Source organism: Anguilla rostrata, chromosome 3, assembly GCF_018555375.3.
Source record: "Anguilla rostrata isolate EN2019 chromosome 3, ASM1855537v3, whole genome shotgun sequence".
Lineage (NCBI taxonomy): Eukaryota > Metazoa > Chordata > Actinopteri > Anguilliformes > Anguillidae > Anguilla > Anguilla rostrata.
Window position 1 is genome coordinate 14,267,533 of NC_057935.1, and position 11,973 is coordinate 14,279,505.

Sequence of the window (11,973 nt, forward strand, 5' to 3'; positions counted from 1 at the left end):
CCAGCTAGGCGGCTCGGCAGGCACTAATTACGACACATGTTCACATATGTGTCAGTTGCATAGAAGTGTGAACTCCGAATTTGCATACCGTGGAACTGGCTGGCATTTTCTAAAATGGCTGAGGCAAAGCCGAGATTTTGTTTCTTTTTCAAATCAAAAGACGACGAAAGCTTGAATTGTAATTACTGTAGCCGTCAACGTTACGCTCGGCTTACTGCTAGCCCAGTGCTGTTAGGCGTGGATTTTAGTCCTAAACAACTCTTGGTGTCTGTTGCTGAATGCCGGAACCTGTGCAACTAAAATTTATGCCTGAATGAACATCCGACGTTCGCACTTAGTCTCAGGTGTGAAGTTTTAATGCAGTAGGCCCCAGGTGAGGGGAGCTAACTGTGTCATCAACCGCTAACTGCCAGCACATCCTGTGGCTGTTTGAAGGCGTTAGCCACCCAGGCTGTAGGCCTATTGTACACTGCAGCAGGGTGCTCGTGCTGGTGCCTTTAGTTTCCGGGGTAACTGAGATGTGATTGGTCGGCAGGGCTTTTGCTCGGGGCGGGAGGACAGCATGACCGGGGTGAAGGAGCCATGTCTGGAGGACGGGATGGCCCTCTGTAAGAGACCCCCGGGGGAGAAAGGGGGCGCCGCCTCCATGAAGGAGAACGTGTGCCAGGTGAGTTGGGCGTGCGTGCGTGCCAGGTACGTGCTGGCGGTGTGAGTGTGCCAGGTGTGGAGGGTAAGAGTGGGACAGGTCAGCTGGTTGTGAGGTACATGCTTGCTGAGGTGGGCACAATAGGGGGTATTTTTCATACTGTTCTCAACTCTTGATAACAGAACTGTATGGCTAAAAAATGCCCCTAATAATATAGGCATTTTGGGGGATTGTTCAGTTTATCAGTTTTAGTACATTGACTGAATTGAAGTGGAATCGAGCCCTGCTGTGTAGTGTGTTATTTGTCTGAGTGTGGGAATAGTTGTGTAAGCATTGTGTGTGTGTGCGTGCCCCCCCAGGTGTGTGAGAAGACGGGGGAGCTGCTGCTCTGTGAGGGTCAGTGCTGCGGGGCGTTCCACCTGCAGTGCATCGGGCTGGAGGAGACCCCCCAGGGCCGCTTCATCTGCAACGAGTGCAAAACGGGTCAGGATCGCCGTCGCCCCAAATACTGCACCCCCAAATACTGAAACTCCAAATGCTGCACCCCTAAATACTGAAGCCCCAAACACTGAACCCCCAAGCATTGAAATTCCCAAACACTGAACCCCCAAATGCTGAACATTCAAACACCAAACCCCCAAATACTGAAACCCCAAATATTGAAGCCCTGCTGGATGACTCCCCCTGGAGATCCCGACCATGGCCACCTTCCGGTCTGAACTCACAAATATGCCCCCCCCCCCCAATCCCTATGAAAATATGACATTCCAGTGTATAAATGGATTATGTTAAAAACAGAAAAAGAGTGTGTTGTGGAGCAGGAGGTGTGCAGGCCTGTGGAAGTGGCGTTCAGCATGGCGCTGTGTTTGGCCCCTTCCAGGTGTGCACACCTGCTTCGTGTGCAAGAAGCCTGGCTCGGACGTGAAGCGCTGCATGATCCCCGTGTGCGGAAAGTTCTACCACGGAGAGTGCATCGCCAAGCACGCCCCCACCATGGCCCAGGGGCGGGGCTTCCGCTGCTCCCTCCACGTCTGCCTGTCCTGCTACATCACCAACCCCGCCAACCCCTCCGTCTCCAAAGGTGTGTTCTCCCCCCCCCCACCACCACCACCAGCTTTTACAAGCAGGAGCCAGTGAATTCCAACCAGTCGACTTTACTCCAATCACAGTGAATGGTTCCTATGACTGTCAGACTTATGTTTTAATCTTTAGACCTTAGTTTTAGTTTTACTCCTGTTTTCCTTTTTTCTGTTATTTTGCTAGTTTTTTTATTATTATTGTGTTCACTTTGGAATGCTGAGCAAAATCTTCATCACCTTAGTCTTCATCTTCTTACTCGTACAAGTGTAATTATTGTCCTAGGTATTGTGAAGTGTTGCTGAAGTGTATTTGCCCCCTAGGTCGACTGACACGGTGCGTGCGCTGCCCGGTGGCGTACCACGCTAATGACTACTGCATGGCAGCCGGCAGCGTGATCCTGGCCAACAACAGCTTCCTGTGTCCCAACCACTTCACCCCCCGCCGAGGCTGCCGAAACCACGAGCACATCAACGTCAGCTGGTGCTTCGTCTGCTCTGAAGGTCTGTAACCCGCATCCCCTGCTGTACCCCATCGTATCGTGCTCTCACTGTACCTTGTTATCTCACTGTACCTCTACTGTATCCCACTCTATAGTAATTTGACGTTTTTTCCTTGTTGTGGAACCTCCCTCCCTGTAGGGGGCAGTCTCCTGTGTTGCGAGTCCTGCCCTGCAGCCTTCCACCGCGAGTGTCTGAATATCGACATGCCTGAGGGCAGCTGGTTCTGCAATGACTGTCGAGCCAGCAAGAAGCCCCATTACAAGGACGTACTGTGGGTCAAAGTGGGCAGATACAGGTTTGGACCACGCTCATTTCTCTGGACATAATGAGCTTTCATGTGTTTTGTAGTTTAACATTGCACGTTAGCATGTTTTTAAAGATGATGAGCATCCGTGTGCTGTTTAATAAGTCATGATGTTAAATTAACTAAATGGGTCCATTATTTTAGCTATATGTTTAAATGCCAGATATTTAATAGGGAACGTCAGGTGTTGTACTTGGCTAAAGGGTCATCACACTCGTGTGAAACTGGGTGGAGTCTGAGTCTTAACCCAAAACCAATTATTTGGGGTGCTCTCTCTCTCCAGGTGGTGGCCCGCAGAGGTCACTCTCCCCAAAAACGTGCCTGAGAACATCATGCGTATGAGGCACGATGTGGGGGAGTTCCCTGTGCACTTTTTCGGCTCCAAGGACTACCTGTGGACCTATCAGGCCAGAGTCTTCCCCTACATGGAGGGAGACGCCAATAACAAGGACAAGATGGGGAAGGGAGCGGACGCCATCTACAAGAAAGGTACTGGCACGTGTGCTTCACTGCTAAACTCCCGAGAGGTTTTGTTGAGGAAAGTTCATGTGATCTATAGCTTTTTTTAGCCTGTAATTCAGTCCTCCAGCAGCAAGATGGCACTAAAACCTGATTCAGTCATCTGTTGAGCAGAAACATTATCACATATAATTTTAATCAGCATCAATCAGGTGCCTTTGCACCATTGGAACTGAAGTTTTTTTTTCACTGGTTATTTTCATAGTTGTCTATCTAGTCTTAACACTTTCAGTTTAACGAGTTAATTTGTTGAATTGCACCAAAGTTATGATTGCTCTCTTAATAGGCCTTTTGTAGTCAATTACCTCATTGTGTATACAAAATGAGCAGCTAAAAGGACACAAAATGCATTTCAACAGAATTGAAGGTTACCAAAACTGCAAAGGCTGGTCATTATATCCTAGAGATGGACTGTATTTCCCAGAATTACTTGCTGCTGGTGATAATCTGCACATTGTTAATCTCTCCTCAGCTCTGCATGAAGCTGCTGCAAGATTCCAGGAGCTGCAGGCAGAGAAAGAAATGAGGCAGCTGCAGGAAGACCGAAGAAATGACAAGAAACCCCCTCCATACAGGCACATAAAGGTACAGTCCGGTCCCCTCCCCTCACAGAACACTTGAGTGCTGCCCTCTCTTTTCGCAGAGTGCAAAAAGAACGCTTTTTCTGTTGCTGTTTTTATCCTGACGCTCTTTTCTCCCAAAGCGGAATGCCCGAGTGCATTTGTAGGCCAGCCTCATTGCTGGTGCTTCCTCTGTATATTTGGTGAAAAGCAGACAAAGGCGCCATCTTCTCAGAAACACGTGATGCCAGGCTGACTCTTCTTTTAACCCCGCAGTCCAATTTCACTGCAACCAGTCGTTCAGTGAACAGGCTGAAATATTAAAGCGCTGGTGCAAATTTCTTCTGCACAATCACTTTCCGTCGTTCAGGGATGTGTCGTTTCAGAGCTTCGTATTGTCGTACGTTCACGACACACTGGTGCGCTCGGTGCCGAGCCGCTGTCTTCTCTGCGTCCCTTCCAGGTGAACCGGCCAATAGGAAAGGTCCAGATCATCACGGCCGACCTGTCGGAGATCCCGCGCTGCAACTGCAAGGCGGCGGACGAGAGCCCGTGCGGCCTGGACTCGGAGTGCATCAACCGCATGCTGATGTACGAGTGCCACCCGCAGGTGTGCCCGGCGGGCGAGCGCTGCCAGAACCAGTGCTTCACCAAGCGCCAGTACACCCCGGTGGAGATCTTCCGCACGCTGGCGCGCGGCTGGGGGCTGCGCAGCATCACCGACATCAAGAAGGTCAGCGCCCGTCCGTCAGTCCGTTAGCCCCGCCCCTTACGCGCTCAAATTCGAAGTTCACACCGACGCTCTGGGCCCTCATGCATTATGCATTAGTCATTTATGAATGCTGGAACACTCATTTTATCCAGCTGCGTGCAGATATTGTGATTCAGCAGCAACCCTGTGACACTGTCAAATAATATAGTGCTGTGCCCAAATAGTAGGTATGTCGTTTGAAACCTATTCTGGTATTTTCAAATGAAATACTGATATTGTTATTCATCTGGAACACTCTTGTCATCCCCACATGCAAACATTGTGATTTATCTGCGACGCACCGTGATACTGAGCCGTGTTCTGGTTCAGAACGCCCTGTCTGTCAGGACCCCTCTCATCTTTTCTGGTTCCGGGTCGTCAGGGCGAGTTTGTGAACGAGTACGTGGGCGAGGTGATCGACGAGGAGGAGTGCCGAGCTAGGATCAGACACGCCCAGGAGAACGACATCTGCAACTTCTACATGCTGACTCTGGACAAGGTGGAGCCCGATAGCATTTAGTACAAAATGGCATCTCCTACATATGCACACACAAACACACACGCACACATATTACATGTAACACACAACTATGTATTGTGACTGGCCACACTTAAAACACAACGTTTAATACAAAATACAGTCTCCCTTACATACACAAGGTGAGGTGTAACTGTATAGTGAGCAGCCATGCAAAAAACACCTTTTGCTGTTTAAGCTTTGGTAAAATTACAACGCTAACGGTTGTATTGGATTTTTAGTACAAGTACTTACACACATCACATTTATGAATCATTTACACATCGTAGAATCAGCTGTTTAAGTGAAGGGCAGTGTCCACTTTTTTCTGAGTGCCGTTTGTTTGGCTCGCGTCCGCAGGACCGGATCATCGACGCCGGGCCCAAGGGGAACCAGGCCCGCTTCATGAACCACAGCTGCCAGCCCAACTGCGAGACCCAGAAGTGGACGGTCAACGGGGACACGCGGGTCGGGCTCTTCGCCCTGGTGGACATCCCCGCAGGTGGGCCACGCCCCCACGGCCATGCCCAGCGCGCCGGCTCACCAGGGTCCAGTCAAGTGCTGCGGGGTTCTACCTGCTTTCAGATAGCGGGCTTCCCAACCCTGTTCCTGGAGATCCACTATCCTATTGACTTTCACTCCAACCCTAACAAAGCACACCTCATTCAACAGCTAGAGAGCCTTTTAATCTGCTAATTGGCAGTCAGGCGTGCCAAATGAGAGCTGAAATGTAGACCTGCAGGACGGTAGCTCTCCAGGAACAGGGTTGGGCAGCCCTGCCTTTGAATTTTAAAGTCTGGTATCGCAGCAGTGTTTTGTGTAAGCACCGTTTTAATTTCACCGCGGTTGTGTATGAGCGCGTGCGTCTAAAAACTGCTTCCCTCCAGGAGTGGAGCTCACCTTCAACTACAACCTGGAGTGCCTGGGGAACGGCAAGACCGTGTGCAAGTGCGGCGCCCCCAACTGCAGCGGCTTCCTGGGCGACCGACCCAAGGTGAGGAAGGGAGGCCGCTTGGCTTCAGCCAGGCAGTCCGATGCGTGTCACGTCTCCAGTTTACGTCGTCGGCAACACGATGCTCTCTGTGCACTGAGCTATGGGAGAATTTGAATGGGATGCCAAGTTCTCTTGCGGGGGGGGAGAAAAAAGTTATTTGAATTGTGAATAAAAATTTGAATTTTTGAGCTGGGCACAGCTGGAGTCATAATGGATACAGGGCCTTCTCTCCTCAGCTGTGTGTTCCATCCTCAGTTTGTCCTCCCTATGTTTTCCTACTTTTCCTACTGCACATGCTCTGTGTGATTTTTGTGTTATCCTGATGTATTGTATTAGTAAAGCAAACTCGATCAATTCTGTCCTCAGAACCAGCCCTCGTCGGAAGACAAGAACCGCAAGTTTAAGAGGAAGATCCCGGTGAAGAAGAAGAGCAAGCTGGAGGTGCAGAGGGAGCGGGAGGACGAGTGCTTCAGCTGCGGGGACGGGGGCCAGATCGTCTCCTGCAAGAAGCCGGGCTGCCCCAAGGTCTACCACGCCGACTGCCTCAACCTGTCCAAGAGACCCGCGGGTAAGGGCTGTGTGCACTTACTGTAGGTCAGTACTGCATATACATACACTTACTGTAGGTCAGTACTGCATATACATACACTTACTGTAGGTCAGTACTGCATATACAGACACGTACTGTAGGTCAGTACTGCATATACAGACACGTACTGTAGGTCAGTACTGCATATACATACACTTACTGTAGGTCAGTACTGCATATACATACACTTACTGTAGGTCAGTACTGCATATACATACACTTACTGTTGGTCAGTACTGCATATACATACCCTTACTGTTGGTCAGTACTGCATACTGCATATACATACACTTACTGTAGGTCAGTACTGCATATACATACACTTACTGTAGGTCAGTACTGCATATACATACACTTACTGTTGGTCAGTACTGCATATACATACACTTACTGTTGGTCAGTACTGCATACTGCATATACATACACTTACTGTTGGTCAGTACTGCATACTGCATATACATACACTTACTGTAGGTCAGTACTGCATACTGCATACACCTGTTTTAGGACACTACTGCATATACATACTCTTACTGCTGGCCAGTACTGCGCACACATACATTTATTGCAGGTCAGTACTGCATACACATATTCCACAAATACTGCATACTGGTGTCTGTGTGGGGTTGCTGATTGGCTGTGTGTGTTTCTGTGTGGCCTGTGATTGGCTATGTTTCAGGGCGCTGGGAGTGTCCGTGGCACCAGTGTGACGTGTGCGGGGGCGAGGCGGCCTCCTTCTGCGAGATGTGCCCCAGCTCCTTCTGCCCCCAGCACCGGGAGGGCATGCTGTTCATCTCCAAACTGGACGGCCGGCTGTCCTGCAGCGAGCACGACCCCTGTGGTCCCGACCCGCTCGAACCCGGAGAGATCCGCGAGTACGTGCCCCCCCCGGGCCAGGCCCCCCCAAAGCCCATGGGGGTGCTCCCGCAGCTGCCCCCCCTCACCGCCGGCGCTGCCGTCACCCCCTCTATGACCTGCCCCTCCCAGCCTGCCCCTAAACCGGCCCTCGGCCCCGCCCCCCCACCCCTCTACATGTCTGACTCCTCCTCCAGCGCCCAGAAATGCCCCGCCCCCAAGCGCGAGAGCGGCGGAGAGGTCGACAAGGAAGATGGCGAGGGGGAGGGGCTCGAAGAAGAGGAAGGGGAGTTGGATGAAGAGGGGGAGGAGTTTGGGGAGGAAGAAGAGGAGGACGAGGAAGAGGAATTTGAGGAAGAGGGTGATGCTGAGGAGGTGGAAGAAGAGGAGGGACTTGAAGAGGAGGAGGAGGAGGGGATAGATGAAGAGGGGGAGGGGCTCGATGAAGAGGATGGGTTAAATGGAGAGGAGGAGGGGCTTGAGGATGAGGATGAGGTGTTTGACAAAGAGGGGGAGGGGTCTGAGGATGATGCTGATCCTGACGGGGCGGACCTAAAGGACGTGGCAGCGGAGTGAAGTGACCCACCTCAGACAGCCGGACCAGCAGGGGGAGCTGGCGAGGGGAAGTGGAGCGTGTGCATGCGGGCGCAGAAGGGACGCACATAACCGCGCGCTGACTGACTGACTGCTGCCCGAAAGGGGCGGAGCCGCTGCTGTCTCATGTTCTCACGCAGACGTTATTTGTGTCTGGTGCTGTTTATCGTTCGTTTCTTCACATTTCTATTTTTTTTTTTTCCTTTCACTCGTTTACATTTAATCATGTTCTCTCCTCCGGAAAAATGATAAATCCATGTACAGAAGGCGGAAACCCCTTCAGGCACGGCCAGAATCAGGCACAGGGCCGTGCATGAGGGAACGAATCATGGCCACGCCCTCACCACGGTGACCGTGACCGGAACTCGGGGACCACCGCACAAATCCCACAGAACACTGGGCCCTGAGATGAGGCCCCCCCCACCCCAAAATAAAAAAAGCCCCCTTTTATTAAAAAGCTTCCCCTCGGAGCACAGAGAAGACGCTACATCTGAATAATTTAGCTGACTAAGCTTTGTTTTTTTTAAAAACCTGTCCAGGTGTGTGTTTTTTTGTTTTTTTTTGTTTGGTTCACTTAAAGCATCTGCGCTTTGTCATGTTTCATCGGTGTGGATGGGGTCTTTGCAGAGTGCCGTGTACACACACAACCTGAAGTAATCCCGTGGATAGACATCCGATAGGGCAAGTCAGACCTAAGGGAGTAGATCTGTTCAGAACATGCAAATTTAGATGGGACAGCAGATTTACCACCCCCGCCCCCCCCCGCCCCACTTCACCATTCCTGTCTGTGGCGCCACCTGCTGGCTCATAACAGATAACGCACAGATGGTACAAGAGGGCCCGATTTGGAGGACGGCCGCTGCTCTCCGTGACCGTGCCTCTTGCACCTCCCTCTTTCCCAACGTTTATATTTTGGCTCCAAACTGAGACCCCACCGGTTACCTCCGTTACCCACCTGGAGCTTTGAGTTTTTAACCATTTTTTTTTAAAGGACGAGATCCAATCCTATGGTTCCGTATGAACTGATTGAAAAAGGAAGGACTCGTGTGTCACTGAGGTGCTGCTTGGGAGCTCCCAAATGTCTGAACGTCCTGCGCTGTGTGAAGCTGGGCCCTCCATGTTCTCATACATCTAAAACCAGGCCTGTTTTTAACACTGGTTTTAAGCTTTTAAACACATTGCCTTCCTTGTGTCTGCCCCAGGGTAGGGTTATTTTCGAAGGGTCAATAACACGTGTGTGTGTGTGTGTGTGTGAGTGAGTGTGTGTGTGTGTGTGTGTAGCGGATTAGTGGTGCAGAGGTCAGAGTTGAGTCTACAACGAAGACAGCGGTAAAGTGTGACCGTTTTGTATCTCTGTCTTTTGACCCTGTATGGTTCCAGTTTTAGTATACGTGCTGCCGAAGCGAGCTTCCTGTTTGGCTGAGCATCACCTACGTTTTCTGAGCAGTGTGTCACCATGCATCGTTATCACGGAGCAAAGTCTGCAGGTCAACATTTTTGAAAGGAAGGGGGAATTTTTTAGATTTTTTAAAATATATATATATATATATAATGTGGAATGTACTGTAGTTACTGAATAAACCAAACTGACTTTTCGATTGGCTTGGGATATCGGGAACGACATACACTGCGCCCTCTGCTGTTGGCTGTGAGAAACGTATTGTTACTTGAAGACCGGAAAGAGAACAATTCTACCCTACCTAAGAGGATACTATCTCCCCGGAACAAAACGCTGTTCGGCTGAAGCAGAGCATGATGGGACGCAGGAAGATGGGTTATGTGAGTCAAGGGGGACGTTCTGTCGCTTTCCACAGGCATCCAGCTCAGATCTGACGCGGACAAAGGTCAGACCCAGCTCCTGATCAGCACAGTGTAAAAACAAGTCTGTGTGCACCTGGTGGAGCCCAAGTCTGCAGGTAGCCCATAGGCTGTGTTCTCCTAGAGTACAGTGAAGTGCCATCGCTTTCAGGGGAGCTTTATTCCACATTATTTCAAACGGGAAAATGGTGTTCGTCAACTAGTGCAGCTATGATGCGATCAGGCAGTGTTGCATTTGTTGCAAGTCATGGCTGTTCCTGTTTGGGATTTCTAACCCCTTATCAGTACCTGAGAGAAACTCAGGAGCTCCAGCACTACTTATGTGGGGTGGGGGGGGGGGGGGAGGAGAGTGCCAATTCCTGCAATTTAGCCAACTGACCTGAAACTGTCCTCTGTGGCTGTGTGTCTGTCACAGTACTGAGCTGCTGCTGGGTACTGGCGTCTCTGAAACTCTGTGGCCCACTCCATACAACCTGGACGCTTTAAAACCAGTGTGATTGGACGATGGGTGGATTTTGTGTTTTCGGCCGTTTGATTGGACAATGGACTTGTGTGACTGGCCAGTGGGTGCAACTGCAGAGCCAATCACGGACTGTTCTTTTCTGTAACCAGTCTAGCAGAACCGCACCGCTTTCTGTGTTTATGCGTGCTTTTAAAGGGGTAGTTCACAATGGGGTTTTTCCAATATAATTTCAGTTTTGGTAAAGTCTTGACTGGTGCAGACAGTTTTTGTGTACGGTGAAGGATATTTTAGATATTTCCGGAAGTTTCACAATAATTGGTATGGGGGCATTGAGGAGTATGTGGTCTAAAGTAAGAAAACACATTTCAGACTCTAAAACTTCTAAAATGTTGTGTGTCCATGTACATGTGTATATTACCTTCAGAAAGTTTTATCGTATTTCTGGTTAGAAGAATTTCTTATGGCAGGAACAACCTGAGACTCCTATGCTCAAGAAGAGAAGTGCCAGTAAGATGGTTTTTCAAAATGTTTCTGTGAATGAACACTATAAAATGAATATGTTCATATGTGCAGCCTCTGGAAACATCGCATCGCTGTACAAGCGTTGGAGTTATTTGAAGTGTATTTTCTTGCTTTAGAACACAAACCCCCTAATGCCTCCTATAACAAGCCATTGTAAAGCCAGGAGACCATCAAAAGTTGACGTAAATCTTTCATCACATGCCAAAACTGTCTAGGCCAGTTGAAAACATGCACTAAAAGTGAAATGATACCAAACCCCCCAGAAAGTGAGCTGCCCTTTTAACACATTTATGATGTTTTCCAGTGTTTCTTTTTTTAACTCGTCCTTCCCTGCTGTACTAGCTAAATACGTGTCAGCAACCTCTGTGCATCCAGCCCCTCCCATCCAGACACAAGCAGTGGTCTGTTAGCAGAATTCTAACAAGAAGATAAAACTGCAGCCTTGAGATGAATCCTGAACTGTACTGTAGTCCTTTGTACATAATTACAAAAAAACAAAAACGACAAAAAAAACTGTAATTAAAGTATCACACAGACACGCCGTGTCTTCATTACTGCGTGTTCGGGGGAGAAAACACAAAGAATGTACTAGAAAAGGCTACCATCCTCTACTTCTTCCCAATTTAGCCTGTGACCCACCGGTTACTGATGTTACTGTACTGTACACCTGAGTAAGCCCTGCAGTAGGCTCTGACTGGTTGTTTGCCATGCTTATAATACCTGTAGACCTATATAAAATCATTAATTTAAAAACACTTGAACCCTTTAGACACCAATACAACGCTTGCAGGTTGCTTACTAATGTAAAAGAGTCTTCCAACCTGCACCAATATTCAGAATGCGTATTTTGGATAGGTTTCTTTTTTTAATTGTAAGGTATTGGCACAAGTATTTTTAAATGCGTTTTAATGGTATTTTAAAGATATATTTCACCCAGGACTGTTAAAATACCTGTTCCATCTCTATGGCCCAATTTCATACAACAGAATAAATCTAGGAAGAGTGCAAGTCTTTAGTCCTTAGTCTTCAGAATATATTTTAAATGCCTCTAGTGCTGGATTCAGTTCAGAGGACACTGATAATAATGAGACAGCCCAAACGAATTTGTTTTTCCTCCATGTAAGAAAATGTGCTTTGCAAATATACCATCAACTCCCAGTCAGCTGTGACATCACAGGTGCATTGCAGGCAGCTGATTGGACAGAGGAGGGCAGTAGTGAGCACAGAGCAGAGGTAGTTACCCTGGCAACCACCTCCACAA

At 49.1% G+C, this 11,973-nt stretch overlaps 1 protein-coding gene across 5 annotated transcripts in view; it reads left to right on the forward strand.

The window, feature by feature from the left end:
• nsd1a (nuclear receptor binding SET domain protein 1a) overlaps positions 1-11,248 on the forward strand; it is a 28,700-nt gene extending 17,452 nt beyond the window's left edge. For all 5 annotated transcript variants that reach the window (XM_064326388.1, XM_064326389.1, XM_064326386.1 and 2 more), the window contains 13 exons: positions 536-667; positions 1,006-1,129; positions 1,527-1,727; positions 2,047-2,226; positions 2,365-2,521; positions 2,814-3,019; positions 3,522-3,634; positions 4,073-4,342; positions 4,743-4,859; positions 5,238-5,379; positions 5,765-5,871; positions 6,238-6,439; positions 7,140-11,248. In XM_064326388.1, coding sequence (XP_064182458.1) covers positions 536-667; positions 1,006-1,129; positions 1,527-1,727; positions 2,047-2,226; positions 2,365-2,521; positions 2,814-3,019; positions 3,522-3,634; positions 4,073-4,342; positions 4,743-4,859; positions 5,238-5,379; positions 5,765-5,871; positions 6,238-6,439; positions 7,140-7,891 — 2,703 coding nt within the window. In that variant the 3' untranslated portion in view covers positions 7,892-11,248. The remainder of the gene's footprint in view (positions 1-535; positions 668-1,005; positions 1,130-1,526; positions 1,728-2,046; positions 2,227-2,364; positions 2,522-2,813; positions 3,020-3,521; positions 3,635-4,072; positions 4,343-4,742; positions 4,860-5,237; positions 5,380-5,764; positions 5,872-6,237; positions 6,440-7,139) is intronic.
• Positions 11,249-11,973: the final 725 nt, after the last annotated feature.